The sequence below is a fragment of the Ammospiza caudacuta genome, chromosome Z (assembly GCF_027887145.1).
Source record: "Ammospiza caudacuta isolate bAmmCau1 chromosome Z, bAmmCau1.pri, whole genome shotgun sequence".
Taxonomy (NCBI): Eukaryota; Metazoa; Chordata; class Aves; order Passeriformes; family Passerellidae; genus Ammospiza; species Ammospiza caudacuta.
In genome coordinates this window covers 43632126-43654639 of record NC_080632.1, presented here as the reverse complement: position 1 = coordinate 43654639, position 22514 = coordinate 43632126, and the positions used below count along the sequence as shown (strand labels likewise).

At 39.8% G+C, this 22514-nt stretch overlaps 1 protein-coding gene across 1 annotated transcript in view; it reads right to left on the bottom strand.

Moving 5' to 3' along the window:
* ARHGEF28 (Rho guanine nucleotide exchange factor 28) overlaps positions 1 to 22291 on the bottom strand; it is an 83409-nt gene extending 61118 nt beyond the window's left edge. Inside the window, exons 1-3 of the mRNA XM_058823710.1 lie at positions 22143 to 22291; positions 20724 to 20906; positions 17544 to 17614 (exon numbers count right to left, since the gene is read on the bottom strand). Of these exons, the coding sequence (XP_058679693.1) occupies positions 17544 to 17614; positions 20724 to 20906; positions 22143 to 22291 (403 nt within the window). The remainder of the gene's footprint in view (positions 1 to 17543; positions 17615 to 20723; positions 20907 to 22142) is intronic.
* Between the last annotated feature and the right edge of the window lie 223 nt (positions 22292 to 22514).

Below are 22514 nucleotides of genomic sequence, written 5' to 3'. Positions count from 1 at the left end.
TGAGCTGAGCTGCTGCATCGTGGTCCAGAACTATTTGAAAGGTCACTGTGTGCCAATGAATCATTAACTCACCTTTCCATTTCGATGCAAATGAAAACAATAGAAGCCAAGTAAGGAATGAGAAAATACTTCTCAAAAGCAAATAAACTATTGCAAAGCTTTGTTTCCCTGTTAAAAGTGGGGGTTAGAAGATCTCAAATTAAGGTCAGGCAAAATGCTGGAACTAAGGTAGCCAAAGATGAACACCAAGCTATGAGGACTAATCAATCTACTGAGCTCTATATCACTCCAGAGCAATATCCCTCCTCTCAGCGTTTATAATTTTGGCAGACCTTGGGATGTTGCAGCTGGAAAAGCAGTGATAACTCACTCAAAATCTGTCACTCCCATCTTTCTAGCTCAAATGATCTTAAAACTTAAGTGTCCTGAAGAAAGATTACACTGTCATTAGAGGAGCATTTTTTCCAATAATATTTAGTCTGCACACTAATTTCTCCTTCACACAATCACCAAGTTAGACAGTGAATCATCAGGATTTTGTAGAGCTGGCACCTTTACAGCTCTGGTCTAACCTCACTGCAATGCACAATACAGCTAGTGACTAATTTACAACAAATCTTCCATTCTTATACAGTCTCCCCGAACAACTCACAGGCAATTAGTATTCAGTAGGAACTCATTATCCCTTCCCCCAACATCTTTACGCTACACAAACTACATTTTTTTCAAACAGGCTTATATGTGGCTATACAAGAGCTAATACAAAAATAACATGTCCACTGTTTCTTAACCAACTCCAGCAAACATTTCTTTTAGTTACTCCACAATGCATGTGGTTTTGTATTCCACATAAAGAAGGAGAGGGAATGTGGATCAGCTTAAATGTCAGGTTTTGGAAGATGATGACATTTGAGCTTGTTAACATTCCTTACTTCACTTCAATTATTTTTCAGGCTGCTAGGGTCGGCAGCGCTACTCCTGTATTATGTTTCAAGTGATTCTTTGATCCACATTTCAGTCAGAGATAACAATGTATTTGTTGAAGGAAATAATGCAATTCAAATGCAAATTTAATTCAAAACCCATTAGAAAAATATCCATCATATTTTCAGGGATAAAATAATTATACAAACCCTTCATAAAATGCACAAATTACATAAAACACAGTTGAAACACATCATTGTTCTGCCCTTCCCTTAACTGAAGTTCTGCCAGCTTTGTTAGGCCTGAAAAGAATAATTCACCCCAGACACTGGAAGCCTTAGACTTTCACTTTAAATATTAGACACTCTCAGAGACTTTGTTTGATTTATATGTATAATTAACAGCCCCAGGGAATTACAACAGACAATGGAAAATACAGGGAGGATATAAATCCATGCTTTAAGCATCCACTTCAAAATATCTCCACTCCCTGGAATGTCAGGTTCAAATTGCACTGATAACTCCCCTGGGCATACAGGAACGCAGGCACTGACGTAGCCCTTCCCACCTGCACACCACCCAGGGCACTCGCCTGCCTCCCACCATGGCCACAGTTTGAGAAATGGATAGCACAAAACATATCAAGGAAAGCCTTCCCAACTGCTCCAACAGAGAAGATTTCCCCTCTACACAGTAACTTTCTCTACACAAGTGTGCTGTCTGGCTCATTGGATATATTTCACATCAACCAGAATAAAAGTTTTCATTTCAGACATGCACAAATGGCAGTGTTCCATGGACAAAGGGCATTTTAAATGTAGAGAGCTGTTGTAAAATTTCTCACCTTTCAATTTCATCAATTATTCTTTTGTTCTGTTTTACAAGAAATGGTAAAATTTGCTTACTTCTGTGATACCTCCATTTGTGACTGTTTTCTGCAAATCTGGCTTTTTTCACTTACAGATTCAGCTAAAAGAACTCACTCTCATTGGCCTTTCTAGACTTCTGTTCAGTTTAGGGAGGGGTGACTAGAGCTGAACAAAACACTCACCATGAGGAAATGCAGCCAATGTATTTAATGGCATTAAAATATTTTACATGCCTAGACATTTACTTTCCTGAATGACCTCTGTACACTGCATAAATGTTTGCACTGACTGCTCAGTTATTGCCTGCCCTACCTTCCTTAAGCAAGCCGTGTTCATTTAACATTCTAACAAAAACAAGTAATTAAGATTGTTAAATAATTTTTCAACAGCAGCCCTATTACATAATTCTCAGAGAATCCAACAACTAAATTTCAGCAGTGATAAAACCCTGAACATGCACTCCTGCTGTTTATCATCTCTTTTTTGTCCAAGTTCTTCGGCTTTTCACCTGTACACTGCAACCTCTCCTGAACAGGATCTTGCATGAGAATTTGTCAATGCCACTCTGAAGATAAATTGTCAACCTTAACCCCTACTTTTGAAGGGTTAATAGAATATCACTCACATTACTTGCTCTGTTTGGGCCTTGTGAAAGGCTTCTTTTTTCTTATTTGTAAAACTCCTTTATGCAACCATGAAAGATGTCATGCTGTTCTTTGCTACAAAGAAGGGCTTTGCCGTACAGTCTTTGACTAAAAATATTTTGTTTCTTGCACTTTGTAGGGTGATCCAACCCACTTTTCACCTGCCACTCCTTCCTTCCAAAGTAGTGGCATTTGCAGGCAGCTACTGAAGAGATCTGACCACTTATGAGATAAAAGGTGCTTTTAGCTGGAAAATATTAACCTCTCTTCCACTGACAAAATATTTTTCATAATATATACCAAGACACAGATGGGAAGATAAAGAACAACTATAATACACATAAACATGTGTATTATCTAGAGCTAACACTTTTGATAAATAATGTAATGCCTTAAATTCTTTCAACCATTGCTTACCTAAATACATTCATAAAATCTAAATGTTTTTCAGAGATAGTACAGTGTATTGTCTATTGTCATACCATTCCTGTGGTTCACGGCAAGATGGAAGGAAGGAAAGGAATGTCACCACATCCGCAGACTCCGTGCAAGAGCACTGTTGCCTCCCTGCATGTGCAGTGAACAGCACTATGGTACCAAGTGAGTGGGCTGCCTGTCCCCACACACTGCTAAACCACAGCTGGCAGTTCTCTCTCTCAGGCAGAGCAGAAGGGGACAACCCTGAGCCACCACCCCCTCCCCAGATGGAGAAGGGACATATACAGGATGGAAAATGTGGTTAACAACCACAAACAGAGCAGGAGGGGGTCACTTTTGGACACTTTTGGTAGAATGAGAGCCACCTAAACAAAAGCTCTGCCAAAACCACCCTGTTCACTTTGCTCTGGGAATAGTCTCCTCTGGTATCAGCGATCAAATTTATTTCCCCCAGCTTGATTCTGTCCTAGGCCCAGTGGAGCCTGCAATCCTTTCCCAAAGTACATCCAAGCATCTGACAAATAAAATGGAGTAGAAAGGGTTAGGTGATCTCCACCACTGGTCTCTGTGATCCACAGGCACACATCGCTTCCCTACCTTCTTCACTCCATTGTTCTTACTAATTAGAGCATATCTTCCCACAGAGAGGATCAGACAATGCACCTACACAAACTATCTGCTTTACCCTACATTAGACTTAAAAAGACTCAGCAAAAAGGCAACTAAAGGAAAACATTACCAACCAGATGCCAGGCACCAAGCAACTGCCAACTGTAACACTATTAGCCCACAAAAATGTCACAATGGCTATGCAGACTGTGGCTGACAACATCTTCATATGTCTTGAAAGATGGCTTGTCACAGACAAGAGTTTTACCATTTCTCTTCTCTAGTAAAGACCAGGGTCTTTCTTATGGAAGTCTATACAAGAATAGTTAGAAAAGCTTCACCACATCACTATTCTCTCCCTCTCCCTTTCCCAAATCATTGATGAACCAATCACTAAAGAAAAAAGGACCAAGTCCAGATCATTGAGATCTTAGTTGATAACCTCATTCACCTATTCTTTATGATGCTCCTTATTGCTAAGTTTCTGATGGGAGATTCAGGCATTTTTTTAGGGAACTGACCCATTATTTTCTTATTTTGCAAGCAGAGGTCTCCCACAAGTAACAAAGCAGTTTGGGATTTAAACTGTTCAGCAGTGGATTTCAAATGGTCCATGCAGGCAGTCTCTGTCCATCACCACTACTCAATGTCATGGCAGTATTTGGTGGATTCCATCTCCCTCTCCCTCTCCAGCACCCTGTGGCATCCCACCCACACTGCATCACCCAGAGGGGATCAGAGCTGGGAAGGGCAGGGGAAGGAAGAACACAGAATTTCTTGCACTGCATGCTTTCCTTGCAAACAGAATCACAGAACCCCAGGATGGGAGGGACCACAATAGTCAGCTGGTCCAATCTCCCTGCTCAGGCAGAGTCATGCCAGAGCACATGGCACAGGACTGAGCACAGACGGTTCTTGAGTATCTGCAGTGAAGGAGACTCCACACCCTCTGGGCAATCTGTTCAGTGCCCAGTCACCCAGACAGTAAAGAACTCCTTCCTCAAATTCAGGTAGAACTTCCTGTGCATCAGTTTCTGCTCACTGCCTCTAGTCCTATTGCCTGTCACCACTGAGAAGAGCCTCTTGACACCCACCCTTTCATAATTTATACACATTAACGGGGTATATGCCTGTTTTCCATGCTTTCAACCCTGATGAAGCCACAGGTTTCAACAGGGTGGAGGATCATAGCCACTCATCATCACAGAGCCTGCTCCTCCTACTACAAGTTTAAAGCAGCAGAATTTGCACTCCCAGAAAAGCACAGTCCTGGGTGACTTAGGTATCAAAGCCAGCCACATTCTGACATGAGATTAAATGGCCCTGATCGCCAGCCCATAAACCTCCTGCTCACATGTCCCCCTCATGTTCTGTTCATCACTCTTCCATTCAAACAGCTGAAGATAAAACTCATACCCATTTGGGACCTCTTACTGTAACAAGTAGATCTTCTGTAGATCTTGTGTAAACAGATAACAGAAAGAATAAGGAAAAACATAAGATAACAATACAGCACTAGAAATTGGGTCAAGTTTTCATTTACTTATTTGAACAATTTTTGGACACTAGCCTGGAAAGAATACAGAGCAGCTGCTGCCTTCCCAGACACTCTGCTGAGAGCATCCTATCCATCTCCAAAAGCACTGTTCTAAGACACAGCAAGTTCACTGAAACACTCTGCAATCATGGCAGGCTGCAGAAAAAGCAGAGACAATTTGTGCACACTGCTTTCTGGATTGCTTTAAGCTGAACTTCCAGTCCAGAAGTATTTGTACTTAATTGCATTTACTTCCAAAGGTAGTTATATATCCTTTTCCAAAGGTAGTGATATCTTTTTATCATTCCCCGACAAGGCACATGGAATCACTGTGTTGCAGCAAATCATCCAGACTGAGAGAAGACCATACTATCTAAATTTCCATCGACTTCCTTACTATTCCCCAGCAGATACATTTCTAATTTTAATGTGAATTACTAAATTAATTGTTGAGGCTACTTTTTTACTGCTTTCTTTGAAAGCAGGGTGACAACTACACTTAGAACACCTATAATAAGAATAACACTGTTATAAATGATAAAAATATTATGTTTGTGATATTCAATGAATGATGCATTCTCCTACAAAGGGGTCTTAGCCATAGGTACCACTTTTGAAAAGCAGCAGTTTGTAAGTGGTGGGACTTAAGGCTTTCTTTGATAAACTAAAAAGCAATATACCTTCACAAATTTAAAAAAAATAGTTTTGCACAAACTGTACTAGTACTCCAAGATCCTTGGAAAACACCGGCCAGACTGGGATAGAGAAGGGCTCAATATTTTTACAAAACTTAGGCAAGAACGAGACCTGTGCCTAGTACTGACTCAACATAGCTCCAAAAAGCCCATGGACACACACAGAATCTTGGGATTTGTCTCAAAATCTTTGTGTTGCCCAGTTCACTCACATGCTGCTAGGATTTCACAGCATTCCTCCAACCCAGACCTTTCTGATGTCTGGTTCATGGCTGATGGCAGATATTTTCTTTTTTATATCCTTTTTATAAAACACCAGTATCACTGTAGGGTAGCAAGCAAGCTCGGTTGAGGATAAGAAGCACATAAATACTACTTTCACATGGTAGCGGTCAGCATGCCCTGACTCTTGAAACAACCAGTAAGCACAGCACATATAGAGATAATTTGCCTAAATGATCTCCTTGTCCAGTATCTGTTCAGATCAAAAGACTAGCTGAGAAACACAGAACAAATGTGGGTGGAAAGCTCGTCACTTTTTTGTTCAGTATCCTGATGAAAAGCTCCCTGATGAAAATAAGAGATCATTTGCAAAAGCAGGAGGGCTAAGGGATTAGTCTTCCTTGTTTCAGGTCCATGGAGGCCTGTGAGAGCAGGAACGGGGAGCATGCATATTGCCTCATGTGAAAGCAAACCGAAGTTTGACTTGGACCTCGCTTCTACTGAAGCTGTGGCAGTGACTTGGGTATTGAGTCTACACTCACACAGGCAGTGTGTGATGCCAAAAAGTTCACCAAACACCCACCTCATTAAAAATCAATTTTTCTATGTTTCAGGGAAGACTTCAAGGGAAGGTTGCCTCTTGAGGAGGAAGAAAGCTGAGAAATGTTTTCTTGTGTGCGCTCTCAAGACTACAACTGTTTACTTCATAATATATTTTTGGGTTATATTTCACATTTACAGAGTAATTTGACATTAGATACATCCCAGATTGCTCATTTATGTTAGCATGAAATGAAACTGGGTAGAAGACAGGCTGAAAAAAAGGTAATTAAAACATCCATTTTTTAAAAGCGCCTTTATGGAGGCTTATTTTGTTGAGCCAATTTGTTTGGGATTTTAGGCAGAGGAATAGAACAAGTTCTGGGAAGCCAGAAACCATATGTTTGTAGCGTGTTGATTTTTCTTTCTTCCTTTATTTCTTCCTTTTGAGGTTAGCTTGAATTATACTGCCTCAGAAAATCAAGAGTGGAGGAAATTCCAAGCAACAAGAACAAGCTTGTTTCAATGCCTAATGCTGCTTCTTCCAGATTTCTCCCTAGCTTTTTAATTAAACTCAGTTCAGGCTCACAGCCTGAACTGTGGAACATTTTTCCAGGAAAATGTGACTTCCTGTATCTTCTGCAGCTCTTAACTATTCTGCAGTTTTCAATATAGCATTGTTTATAGATACTCCAAACAAATGTGAATATTTTTATCTACAGAAATACGTTACTGTCATGTTTAAATGCTGTTCAAAGGCTGGTGGTGCTGGCAGTACTGTGACAGACTAACCCCAAGGTATGCCTCTAATGTGAGGAACCATGCAAAGATTTTGCAAAGTGGAAGAAGCAGCACTGCTGCAGCCCAAAATGACAGAGTGCAGTTGTCACCATCATTAGCTGCAGTGGTAACCCTGAAATTTTCTTCAGTTGATGTTTCTCTCCACAACTTACAAATCATCTACCTTTTGACTAAAAATTAGCGGGTTTAAATCTTCCTTTACCACACACTGAACTTCTTTGGCACAACCAATCTGAGTATTTGCATATCTCCAATCATCCAAGTAGTGTAGTGCCTTTTTATCAGCTTGCTCTCTATAGTCCTCTTACTTTCAGGAAAAAATGAGTTGCAGAGAAAAGACAAGCGATATGCCCAAAGTCTTGTGAGAAATCTGTTAAGGAGAGAAACTGAAGCAGAAGTCTGCAGGTCCTGGACTAGAAATGCTATTCTGGATCACTCCACCTCTCTCAAAGCATACATAAAGCAAAGATAGGATGGAAAGCTGCCAGAAGAACATAAAAAGGACTGCAAACAGAAAAGATTTGCACAGCCTGAATCAGAGAACTCCTGTAACTGTCTCAAATAGGCAACACTTAACACACTAACTTTCACTCTTACCTATCAGTAACCATAAAATTATTTCCTGTAGTTCCAATGTCAAAACAGGCACACTTGACTCCAAACACTTCCAAATGCAAACATTCTGCCCTAAAAACCCCAGAAGGAAAAAAAAAAAAAAAAAAAAAAAAAAAAAGGAGCAAAATATGTTGCTGCAGTAAGTACAAAATATAATAAATATACATGCATAAAAAAGTGCACAAAGGTAGAATTCCAGACAGCAGGAACATGCTTTTTTCTGTCTTAATAGAAAAAAAAAAATACCACTTTTAAGTGTTACCCACCATGGTGAGGAAATCTAATCAAAGAAAATAACAAAACAGCAACACGGAGACCAGATTTTTCTGCATATTTCAGTACAGGCCCACTGGTATACAGAAAAGAAGATCAGTATGGCAATTATGTTCTGTTCCTTAAACTGATCCGTGGATAAATGAGAATTTCTGTGGAATCATGAAAATCAAAGGGCAGACTCTACTAAAAATATTTTGTAGCTGCCTGGTAACACAGTGAACTGCCAAAAATTTGGCATCAGTAATTTCATCTCTGGCAAAACATGGCTTCCAGGGGTTTTTCATCACTGGCAGAGCAAACAGAATAGAAGAGACAGACACTACTAAGTTTTTGGCAATGTAACGTGGAGATAATGGAAATTATTTTGAAAAATTGTCATCATCATCATCATCCCTTCCTGAAGTTTAGGGGAGATGTGGGGGAAAGCTTTATTTCCTTGGAAGAAAAACTGGATGTTTGGGTCACTTTTTCTTAATGGGAAAGAGAAACTTTTGCAGCTTTACAAATGGCCCTGTGAACATTATCTTTCCCAACCAGCTATGAAGAACAGTAAGGAATTAAAAATGTTTAAAAACCCATGCTCTGCTCACACTTTTACATGCCCAGCAGGGACAGCATACAGCTGTCACAGCTGTCACCTCCTAGACTTTTCCCAAAATGTACATACAGGGTTGCTGATTCTAAGGATGATAATGCCTGGCAATAAAACACATGCATAATATTGAGAGGGGGAAAAAAATCCTTTTTTTGTTGCTTTCCATTTATTTCTTTTATTCGTTCTTCCCAACAGATATTGGTTTTCTCACAGTGTTGCCAGCACATTTACCTTAAATGATAAAAAGGAAAAAAGTCCATTTGGGGGGGGGGGGGGGGGGGTGAGGTTTGGTTGGTTGGTTTTGGGTTTTGTTTAGCAGTTTTTTCTCTTGTATACATAAAACAGATATCTAACAATTTCCAAAGGAGCCAGAAAGAGGGGAAAGAACACGGGCAGGCATGACTAGCACTGAAGCATCTCCCTACAGCCTCTCCTTAAGTATGGTCTAGCATCCTGTTGTGCCCTACTCCTGCTCCTTCCATTCTTAAATAGTGCAAACCCAAAACTCATCATTTTCTTGGCTTCTTATTGGCCCATCACCCCCTGGACTGATATCCCTGGGGCTCTTCAGAGATCCTGGAGGATGAGAAACATTTTGCATAACAAAAATTGAACTACAATTCTCAAAACCAAACTACAAGACTCACTACTAGACCTGGTGCCTAAGACAGCCAGGTCCCAATCCAAAGATGAAGAAAACAGGGAGAAGGGAGTGTTGGTGCCCTTTTAGTGCCCAACCAAACATTGATAGCACTTCTGCAAAGGCACTTCCCAAACTCTGTGGAGAAAGTGCCATAATGAACAACATGCTTGAAAGGGTTGTTGAGGAAGAACACAGAGAGCAGGAACAGGAGAGCCCTTCCAGTAGTCACTTCAAAGGTCCCTTCCAATGAAAACCATTCCATGACAACATTGATTTTTTGGTGAAGATCTCTAAAGCAAGAACCACATAGGAAAAGGAGTGAGAAACAGAAGTGGGGGACTTTGTACCCCCATTCAAAGAGCACTCACATTCTCACTTTTACAAGTACTCTCTGATTTGCACATCCAGCTACTAGTGAGATGCCAGAGTTTGTTTGTTTCTATTCATTCTTTTTCATTCAATCCCCTTTAGCTGTTTCCCTCTCCCCCACTGACAACTATCTGAATTTCTCTTCTTATCCCCCACTGTGTGCTTTTCCTGCCAAAACCACTGCCATTTAACAGCACTGCCAAACAAACTTTTTTTTTTAAGAATAGTTTGAAACAATTCAGGGTAAGAAAACTATGATATTCAGCAATATGGTTAAATGAGTCAGGTTAGAACATATGCTGATTTTTACATTCACATAAACCAGTAAACACAGCTTTGGTAAACTTAAAAATTTCTGGCTGTCACCAAACTATTTCCATCCTTCTTCATCCCTCCCCGCATCCACTTTTTATTGCACACCCAACAGTCCACTCATTCCCTAGCCTGCAATCCAGCCCCATCAGATCTCATGCACAGTGCTCAATGGAAGCCTTTCAGGCCCCACTGAGGTCAATGGCAAAATCCCACTGGATGTCTACATAATGAGTGTTTTGGCCAACTTGAGAGCACAACCCGGAGATGGGCAAGGACAGCTCACAGTAGGGCCAGCAGCAAATCCATGCTCCAGTCCTTACACAGGGCAGTCAAACTCTCAGTTACAGAGACTTCTAAAATGAGTAGAACTGATTTCACTGCAGTTTTTCCACAAGTCAACTCCTTAAACACACTCTAAAGTAATTAAGATAAAGAGGGTGACAGACGGCTGCTTCTTTCTCATATAGGCATTACAACAAGGAGGTTTTCTTAGTTTAGCACAAGATAATCCTGTGCTGAGGACACATTTCATGTACACACATGTATGAACACGTATAGGTATATCTACACATTATAATTTTACTTTTATGCAAATAAGATGCCTAATAAAATTTATTTAAATCAAATTTTAAGCACCTAAAACTTGTTCAAATCATACTCAAATTCACCACTCTTTTTACCCGCTTAGCTCCTCTAAAAATCTGCACTACCACTCCTAACAGTATGAACCATGGCCAAAGTCACTTGCTTGTTCCTCCAAGAGGACTCAGGATCTGATGCATCTGCCCAAGCAAGCACAAGAGAATGAGCAGGTCTGAAGCCAGAGGGCCTCGCTTCTGTTTCAGCTGTCACAAGCAATTCTGTGCAAATGATGCCTTAGAAGGAAAAAGCATTTCAGAAGTAAGAAAAAGAAATATCAGCTATCATTTCAGAGTGGAGAACTTCTACTTTGTCAACTTCTAAATTACTTTATGTTCTGTCTAGATGGTATAGCTGGAACAAAGACCAGAGCAAATGTGGCTTTCATATTAACAAACCATAATCACTCCCCAGTGGCTCCACACACTCCTACACTGAGATACAGTCCAATACTTTAGTCTTGCTTGACAAAACAGATTTGAACCCATGGGCACTAACATCACACATACCTTGCATTTTTGAGCAAGGCAAAGAGTGGTACAGTGTCCTATTCTCAAAAGTACTAAAGTTAGAATGACTGTGAATATTAGGGCTTTTGCTACTAGTCCTGAATCCCTCATGGTGCTCTCGTATTCCCTGTATGGGACAGTGAGAAAATCATCATCAAATAGTTGAAGTACAGGTATTTGGCATAACAGTAACTAAAACAACAGATAACTAAATGCTGATTTAGGGAGAGGCAATAAAACACTCTGCCAGCTTCTTATCTTAGAACTGTCTCTGAGTTTATGCCAGCTCATTTCCCTCCAACATATATCCCCCCTATGCATGCACATCTATCCCCTTCCGTTCGGCACACACCAAGTGGATATTCACTTTGCAGCACCAAAATCTGCATACAGAATGCCTCCATTTGGGCTGCTCTTTCTGAGCTCAGCACGGGACCACAAGCCAGTGACATCAGAGTGGCAGCTCCCACTTGCAGAGCTTAGTTATATTTTTTATTTTATTATATTTTCCAACTTGCTGTGCTTTCCACCAGCCCGTGTTTGTCTATTGCTCTTGTAGCTTTCCACAAGGCTTGAAAAAACCTTTCCAGTGGAGTTTCAACCTATAAATGTGCTGTCTAGCACAGCTGGCTATATTATCCTACCAGGCCTACAACTTGCTGTGTCATTTAAATATTTCTGCAGACTTTATTTCGCCTTCAGTCACCTATATGGCTTCAGTCACAAATGTTTGCTCCATTAGATATTATTTTCAAGGTGGTTGTTCCTACAACACCTAACACATTACTGAAAAGTCCTGGAATCACAGTACTGTTGGATACACCATCTATGTAAGCCAGGGACAAAAGAGGTTCCCTCTTTGACATAGATACAACTGGCTGATTTTCAGCAAGTTACTCTGCAATGTCAATTACCTTCATCTCTTTAAAAGAAACTGTCTTGTGTGTAACTGACATAACACTACCTATCAGCAGTTTTTGGGAAGTAAAAATTTTTAATTCTTTCTTACCTAAGGCCACCAAGACACTATCTTCATTTTCTTTAGAAGGAACCCCAGAGTCTTGGAAAGGCTAGAAACAGAAAAAGTGAGCTATATTTCTGAAGACAAACACTATTTATGCTTAGTTGCAAACCGTGCTACAGGTCTTCATAATTCAGTTCAAGTACTATTCAATTTAGGCATTCTCATAAATGCAATTGATACAGCACACTACTTCCATATGCAAATGAACTCCAAGGACTGAAATCCTAACCATAATCAAAGGAGAGACCAAATCATATCTTACTTCCTATGCAAACTTGATTTTCAGCCTCTTACGAAGTTTATTGGCTTATAGCCAATATACAGTGCTATGGAGAAAACAGCAATATTTTCCAAGATTAGAAATATTTCTAATGCCTGAGCTGTTCATACCTATAGAAATGTCACAGTTCAGTTCACTAATTAGAGTTTCATTATATTCTTTCTGCTAGATCAAAACAAGAAACAATCAGCATGGGACCAGAATCTTTTCCCCCCAACAAGACTCATGAGCTGCAACACTGTCCTCCAACACACACTTTCAGTATAGACTCCAAAATGTATGCATACTGCAAATTTAATTCTGAGATGTCACAGATTACAATACCAAAATGTGAGTTCCAAACAAATGGTCAATCTCCCTCACAGTTGGCAATAAAAATTAAAGAAATCCAAGACACCAAACAAAAAAAAGCCTAAAGAGGTCATCACATTTATAAAAATTACCTAACATGTCAGCTCAGCAACATTCCACTACATTCCAATGTTATTAAAAGAACCCAAAACAACAGTAGTCACTTGGTATGGATATCACTTTTACTAGATTTACCTGGTTTGACCAGATTTTGTTTCTCTTAATCTAAATTACTATTTTAGCTTCATACCCACTGAGGTACTAATCAAGCTCCTGATTTAAAGGTACTTAACAAATACCAAGACAAAGATTTTCTAGTTTTGTAAACAAATACATATAAATAAAAAGCAGAATATAAGACTAGAGATCAAGTACAACTGACACAAATACAGATGTAATGGCATTTCTCACATATTTTGGTCTCTCCCCTAAGTTGTTTAGATACCTCCAAGTAGATGACAATGGGAACTTGCAGTATTTTTTTGCATCAAGCATTATTGTCATTTGCATCCTGTTAAGGACTCACAGCTACCCACAAAGTCTCCCTCAGAGACTAACTCCTCAGATGTAAGGAACCACGCTGTCTGAAGGATGAAACTTACACTGGACGTAGGTCTGGTGCTGACCCCAAACTGGCAGCTGCCAGCTCCCTAAAGGCACTAAGCTTCACCATAAACACAAGAGCTTTCTGGTCCAAAAGCAGGGCTTGCTTCTGTAACCTAGCATTCCAACCCACAACTACATAATAGGTTATTTCAAATAATTATAATCCACATACATAACTACTCCTGCAGCCTAGAAATAGCAGGAAGTGTTGCCTGGCAGGCTAGATCTTATTTCTTAGCTCAGATAGGCATGCAGAGGTTGCTGCTTCTCACCCTAAATAAAGCTTACCTGTTAGTAAAAAGAGCAATCTGTACCTTTGTATCATCCTGGGTCAGCTCATCAGAAGCCAAGCTCAGAGGACCTGCAAGAGCAAAGACTGCTGCCTTTCATAACAAGGAAATTCAGTCTGGGTCTGCTTCGGTTTCTGCTGCTGGTCTGTCTCTTTTTTCAGATAGGAAAGGGGACACAAGAAGCACGCAGGCAAGCCAGAACAATGGACATGGGCAGCCCATGCATCTCCCCACAGCAGCGATCCCGTGGGCAGCATGCAAGCTGGATTCACAACAAGCGCTATTTTATTGTCACAGTTATGTTTGGGCTGATTAACCCCCACACACTCAGAAAATCAACAGCTCCAGGACTGTGCCTCACACCAATGCTTTTCTTTTGCAGGGATGTCATGCATCTTCTGAAATCGGACTTTGCATTTTTAACCCAAAATGTAAAAAATATCTTCACTTCACCGTTGCTCTTTTTTTTGTCTGTTTGGGTTTTGGTTTATATTTTCTTCCAAGGGATGTGGAGAAGGAGACAGCAACACCAAAAAAAAACACCTCCCACACTTTTCAAGTTTTACACAAATGCAGCCTGAAGGACTACTGTGAAACAGCAAAGATACAGGAATGTAAATGGACACAAGCCTCATTCATGCATCCAGGAACATTATTGTTTAGCAAACATATTTTAAAATCAAATGATACTGAAATCATATAGATAGAGTCATCATGGCAGATATGCTTCATTTTATACTGCATCTTTCAACTCTAGGTTCATATCTGTTTTCAGACATCCTCTTCATTTCTCCAGCTCCAGCAAACAGTTAAACTAAGCATGCTTCAGCAGGCAGCATAGGGTGCCTTGAGGTATATGGAGCCTGGGGACCTTTACTGGCATTGAACAAAGTATACACTCAAGGTTTTAAAACAAAGAGTTCTATCAATACATCTTGGAAAAAACCATTCAAAGAATGCTGCCCATTACCTAAATCACACAAGTTCTGAGATGCAGTTATGTGCCCATTGCAAGATGCTGTCCCTGACCTCGGCAGGGCACCTGGACACTGGCAGGAGTTAGGACTGGGTCCATGCTGATCAATACCCAAGTGATTCATTTTGAATTAATCCACCTTCTTTAATTAAACTCCTGCAGCACTCATGAATACATCTCCCCTTGGATTCTAATACAGCACAACCACAGAACACAAAATCCCTGGTGCTGTCAAACTAAACATTCCAGACTCCACCTTTCAGCTAGTAGGAACAGACTATTTCTTCTGTAAGTGCTTTAAAGCTTCCATGAGATTTTGCTACAGTATTGACATGCACTTGTCATTATTATTATTATTCAGTTCCACAATTGTCAGAAATAAAAAGCCATTTTCTCTGTACAATATATACAATAGCAACAATTGGCTTATATTCTTAGTAACAGTGTTCAGTCAACTCACAGCTACGGAATTTCAAACTCAGAAAAGAGAAAAGAAAAGCACAAAGTACAAAATTAGCCAAAAAACTTCCTACTTCACTTTTTGTTCTGCATCCTGTCAGGAGAATGTATCACTCCATATATTTGAATTTAACTTGCTATTGGAGATCAAAATAGCAGCATCACCTTACACTGACCCACTGCCTTCATATGATGGCATTTCACAAGAAATGGAGGAGGTTGGCTATATCAGCCTCCTCTCATTAACAGCTGAGGGGTTCTGATAGCATGGGGTTTTAAAGGCCTGTTGATCTTGACTTTAGGAGCGAGTAGCTACTCCTTCTTGGAACAGCAGCAGTTTTAAAATCTGAGGGGGATACTTTCATGACATGAGTCTGCCAAAATAAAATCCTGAACTTAGCAGACACTTTATAAAGGAGTTCAGTGCATGCAACTCAGAAAGTAGTAAAAAAGCACAATAATTTCATATAATTTTGCTTCCAGCAGCAACAATTTTAACTCAATCTGGAACAAAGTTCTTTTGATCTCCTGAGTGCTGGCAAATGGTAATTTTAAAACAAGCCACTAGTCACCAGTAACCACCATTCAGTGATTTTTAATTTTTTTTACTTGGTGGTTAGAAAACAGTCTGCCTTGCAGAAATATGGTAACCGATTAAATATTCAAATACCAGAAGATGAAAAAACTTTGTTGACTAACACCATACAAACAGTAGTTATAGACTTCTCCTGTCTACAAGCAGATATCACAGAGCATAGAACATGCAATATGTTTACTACAATCTGTTTGTGTTGGTCCTGAATACTTACAAAATGTACTTACAATACTTACAAACTGCTTTTCAAGGTGTTGAAATGATTTTTTTTTTTTTTTAAACATGTGCAAAGTAACTCTGATGCATGAAGGCACAAAAGTATACAGCTTCCACTGAAAACACATATAGCTATGCCAAATATTTCTAGTGCTTATCAGAATCCAAAATAAGAGTAGATGTCCTGAACTGGAGACTCTCTCGCTCTCTCTCTGGGCTATGAATACACATTGATGTTTGCATTCTGCTTGTGCAAGTCAGACCAAGTTAAAGCTGCTTTTTGTGAAAAATATAGAAGTAATCACCACCTACAAGTCACATTGGCCAAGTGACTGCCACATATAGACTGCCAATGAAGGCCATTCACTTTCTATCCCCAAGCAGCAGCATAAAGACCACCCTGATCAGAGTGGAGTGCTCAGGTGAACACCCAGAGTAAATGCATTTTCACACTGTATCAGCAAGGTCATTCACAAAACCCGTACAATAAATTCTCACTTGCACTCACAATAACAGATATGTAGCTTGTAACTGTTAACAACTGTTTATTATTTCTCTGCAAATTTAACTTCTAATGGCAGAATACTTGTTGCCTGAAGATGGACAGAGAAACTGGGTATAAAGGTGTTTTTCAGCACTAGCAATGGCAGCATATACATTTAAATTCATGACTTTGTCCCTATTTTACCCATTCACTTGAAGTTACTTGCTGATGCCCGTCAAACGAGTGCCCGTCCTTTCTTTCCCTGCATCAGGTCCTGGTCCTGTCAGCAGTTTGTGCAGGTGCTCAGATTTCTGCTGCCCTCAAGGAAGGTTGATGGATAACTGATAAAAACTTTTAATTCATTCCTAAGAATCATATATTTCCAAGCCTCATGCTTCTGATGCTGAAGAATGATACTTTTTTGTGATTTTCTCTTCAGCTCTAAGACCTGCTTGCTCTGAGGTACACAGGGAGGTATTTTGGTAATGAAAGAGCATTCTCACCCGCAAGAACAGTCCCACAATCCTTGCAGAGGTAAACTGCTCACCAAAATAGTGAACATCTAATGGAAACAAATGAGGATTTTGCCACATTAAGAAGTTTAGGCCGGATCCCAGAACTATCCGTACAAATCATTACTCTGCTCCTATCTTTATTAACTTATTAGACTTTACTGGAATTTGCAGGAGAGTTCATTCAGTTAAACACTGCCCTCTCCTGGAACCACCTGACATTTTTCTAGCTCTTAAAATGGAATCAGTTAAGGCTTTTCCAGTCACTATAAACGTCATAATATTTTGTGAATAGTTTCGGTCTGACATTGGAAAACCAAGCTCTGTGGGGAGTATCATGATTTACAAAACTCTTGTAATGTATGACTTACCTATTCCACTGTTCTGTACTAACAGGTCTCTAAAACCATATGAAACACGATCTTTCTGAATAAATAATTAATGTATGAGTCTGTGTCAACTTTCTAGAGCTTTGAAAGATTGCAACATTATGGAATAAAAACACTGTACCTTCTACAAAGTGTGTTGTATTGCAGGGCATTTTTGGACCTTCCACTGTCTCAACTTCATTTGAATTAATACTCTATAAAAAAAAAATCAAAATTACAGTAACTGTATTTGATGCCCAGACATTTATCTGAAAACTCAAGAACAGTATCGAAGACTGACAAACACTTATGTTATGAGCAATACTAAGATGACTGAGAGAAATTCCACAAAGAATATTTTATTGGCTACCTTCCAGAGGAAACTGACGGCAATCCCTCAAGAGGAAAAGAAATAAAATATTTTTAACCACAGAGAGAAGTCACCTCCTGCTTACAATACATGAAAGATCTAAAGGAACAGATTTGCCATTTGCATTTCACTGCTTACAGCCTTCTTCTCTATGAGAAAAGCAGCACAACAGCTTTGCACAACAGCTCCATTCAGAATTCTAGTTTACATTAAAAGCATCCTGTAAAGCAAGCAATTTTGAGGGATAGGTAATACAAAGAGAATAAACTGGGACTAAACACTAACTACATGACAGATCCAGTCGGGAGGCCAGGAGACATTCCACTCCCCGTGTCTGTAGCCTCTGGCCAGGCTGCTCCCTCACTCAGATACACACCAACTCCTGCTCAAAAGGAAGAGAGGGCTGGGATACAGTCTCCTATTTTAGAAATTACTCTCAGAAATTAAAAACAAAGTGGGAGGAAGAAAGAATGGATTCTTTTGCGTCCTTTCGTCTACTACTCTGCTTGCTTCTAGTCTTTCCCTCTAGTAGACTGTCTGTCTATTTGCCAACTACCAAGAGCTGCAAACAGAGAAAAGACATGGTAACCTGAACACAAAAGAAAAAGCCAGGGATGACCCTGGGTTGAATACTGCAGCCAAACTAATTTGAAAGCCATGAAGTCCCACCTCAGTGGGGCAAGTTGCATTTCTCTCTGCTCATCTCTTGCTGTGCTAGGCAGTTTCCCATTTGAACACCTGTCAGGCAGAAAAAGTCAAAAGAAAGTTGGGAAACTATTAAATCTGTCCATCATCAGGCAAAAAAAAATTACTTAAATGACCATAAACTATAGTAATCATTTTGGATGATTAGCCCGGCTTGCCAATTCTGGCTTCTTTTATTACTCTGACACGTTTCAAATGTATCCATCAGTCCCCAGATCTCACTTGCTCCCACAGAGCCCTGGGCCCTGCACTGGCTGTGCTGCCTGCCGCAGCTCAGACTGCCCGTGGATCACCTTCTCCTGCTGCCTAGGTCTCCACTGGAGGTGCACAAGGAACCAACCACATCGTCCCACTGGCAGGCACCACTACCACACAGCAATCTCTGCCCCAAGGAGGTCACACAGAATTTTGCAACTTCACATTCTTTTTCAGCAATTTCAGCTATCTCCCCCATCTCTGTTGCCTAGAGTGACCACAGAGTTTCCACTTTTTGAACTGCTGAATGAAGGCATGGCTCCCATACAAGTGACTTTAGCTTACTGGCAGCTTGTTTTAACTTATCCATTACTGTTTTAACTGAAAGAACTGACACAGCAAAGAGCGAAGAATATACTTGGGAAAAATTCATGCTTTTCTTGCATGAATAGATGTGCTGCTGTCTGAGACAATCATTGGTCATTGGTACAGTCTCAAGACACCAGATGTACAGCCTTAGTCTTCTATAAATTAAATGAATACTCTAGGACAGCAGTAAATTCTATTTCTATTTTTAAAAGATTATGTACTGTGAAATCTCTAATACCTACCCAAGATTTATAATTGCCTCCCAATGCTTTGGATACAACCAAAGAGCTCAAAATTCTTGTTTGCAACAGAAGGAAAATTAATTTTATCTTTGCTTTTGGACATAATACGTAGCCTAAAAACAACAGCTTTTCTATAAGAAACTAACTAAATGAACCATGTGATCTTCCCAATTATTCTGGTCTATTCCTGCTTGATTCAAAGTGCTGCAACACTGATGCTGAGCAGGAGGGGAATAAGGTCCCCACAACAGAACTTAGACTGCTGCAACTAGAGGAATGGCAAAAGGGGAACCTACAAATCCAGGGCAGTAGGCTCTTTCCTGAAAATACCAAATGCAGAATTGTCTAGCTTTTCAGAGTCTTTGAGAATACCCAACATGCCACTTGCCACTTTCTTTTTCCATTTCAAAGACTGAATGCAAAACAAGGACTTTGTGAGTGCAAGAAAAAGGCAATCATATAAATAACAATGCGTTCTTGATTATAGTTTTGGTTTTCCTTTTGAGTTCATTATTGTTAATGGAAAAGCCACACACAAATTGCAGTGATTCTGCAAACTACAGAGAATAACTTTTTGTATGGAAACAAATCAAAATCTCAATAATGTAGTTATGTAAGAATATACATAAGGACTATTACAGTACGCCGCGCCTTAAATTTCTGTATTAAACATAACATCTAAATAATTTTCTAAGTTTAAAAAAATGCAGCATGAAATAAAGGTAACACAAGGAAAATCAGTGCCCAAATGAGGAAACCCAAAGCTAAGAATGGAAAAGAAAAGCTGAATTTCAAGACCAGGAAAAAAGCCAACTTTTAGTGTGTTAACTAGTTTTATACATGTTGTGCAGTCTCAGTCTAAAAATACAGGTAAGCATTTGCATTGCTATTAAAGAACTTATACATTCAAGCATTCTCTTTATTTTACTGAATCAAGAGATGTCCTGAAGCATAAGTCAACAGTGCTTCAGACATTTTACATTAAAATAAGAAAAACTAAATTAAACTCCATAGAAAAAGTCCATACTCTGTATTTCTGCTGAAAATAACAGACCAGGGTTGGCTCTTGATAAAGGCTCCCAGGCATTACACTACCGGAAGAATGGAACTAAATTAAATATTTCAAGTACAAACATTAATACAATGGCAATGCAATTGAAGACACAGAGATTTCAGGGAAAGATACTCCCTTTAGAGTCCACCATGATTGAAAAACAACCTGGGAGGCAAAAGAGGCTTTTACGAAGTTCTCAACGCCTCTTATGCTCCAGCGTCAGACATACAAAGTGCTGCACCTACACAAAGTAGAAACCCAAACCAGTAATCATAAAGTTATACTGGCGATCAGTGACACGGCAGCCTAAATTAAAAGGCTACTCAATGAAAACAAATCCAGCCTGAAAAGTCTACAGCTGGAAATCATGAAGAAAATCCGTGGTACCTGGTAAAGAAGAGGTCTCTGTCCCAGAAGTATTTTCTGAAGAGCTTACTGTCTGACTCCAGCAAGTGCTGTGCAGTGCGACTGAACATCAGCGTCAGAGCTCCAGATGAATGAACAAACTGTATGCAGGCACCCTCGCTGATCTCCGCTCTTGAAATGTCAAGCGACTGACTGCCCTGGAAGCTGAAATGACAAACCCTTTTAGCCACAGCAGATGCCCTCTGCACAGGCAGAATGAGAGCGCTGCCACAGGGAGCATCCGGCTTGCCTCCAGCACAGCCCGTCAGGACCCCAACACACCCACCGCAAAAACCAGAGTCAGAAAATCTGAAACAGCCACTGAAAACACAGCTGGGCAAACAAAAACCTACCAATGACTCTTTTCAGCCTTAAGAACACAGAGTTACTTCTAGCTATCAACTGGGAAAAAACAATGTTAGCTCTAGACAGTTACTACTTAAAGAAGCCAGAACGAACAAGCTGTGACAATACCTATTTCTCCTTATTGCTGTAAATGAGCAAAAAAGTACCTTTTCCTGTCAATGTTGCCATATATAGCAGTAGGACACAACTGGCAGCTAGCAGATTTATTATCCCACAAGAGTGAAAAACAGAAAGTATCTCAAGGGAATACGGTATTGTTTGGACATAACAAGTAAATGAGACAGTCATAACATAATGTACTGAACCCATGCTGTATTTTTTTTTAAGCTGAAGTACAGATAAGTCTCACATAAACTACAGGCTGCATGGAGCCAAAACTGAAAGAACCACATACCAAAATTAAAATGCACCCTAATTCTCGTGTGTTTCTATTTGCAAAGAAAAGCCAAGAGTAAAAAGGCGTGTCTGATGCTTACCATTTGGTATCCCAAGACACATACATACACCCCATGCAGCTCCTCAGGACTGTACAGACAGAGCTCCAGACAGCTGAAAGGTGCCAGAAAGCACTTGTCCTTTGAGTTATTTGTCAGTGTGGCAGTTCTCTGGCAAAACAGAGTCATAACTGCAGCACTGTCTTCGTTGCTAATTCTCCCTTATTTGTTGTCCAAACTTGAGCTTTCCTATGGTTCTGTTCGTATATAAATATTTCTTTATATATATTTTAAAGAAGGTCTTTGCATGTTTTTAGTGTTTCAGGATTCAGCTGATACAGTGCTGAGAGAGGTACCTGATGGTGCAGCTGGTCCTCTATCATTTAACTATTAATTGACTTCAAATGTAATGAAGGACACAAATAATAAACTTCCTACAATTGTAAATGCAAATTTACCATTAAAAATTATAATACTGGCAAAAAGCAGCAGAAACCAGCACAAAATAGGCAACTCTCTCCAGATAAATAACAGTACTCCCCATATCCCTTAAATGACGAGACCATTTCAAAGAAAAGAGCAAAGAAAGCATTATACACACTTTGTAAAGATCTCAACAAGTTTGGAGTGTCCAATCTGCAATGCCAAATCTAAAGGTGCTGCTCCATCCTCATTAGGTAATGCTAAGGCTGATGACCCTCCAGGCTGGGCTGCCAAGAACAGGGAAAGCTTAACCAAGCCCAACTTCATCACAAGGTGGAGAAGAGTTTCTCTTAAAAATAAACACAGCAAGCAGATCAAAATCATCAGTAACAAACCCCAGCATTTTACTTGCTGGGAAGCATCAAAAGACACTTATTATCATCTGCAGAAATAATATAGCTCAAGTTCAGACCTACAAAATCTTTTTGGCAGAAGATTTTAGGTCTTTCACTGAAAACACCAGTTACCTACTTAATTGCATATGCAGAGC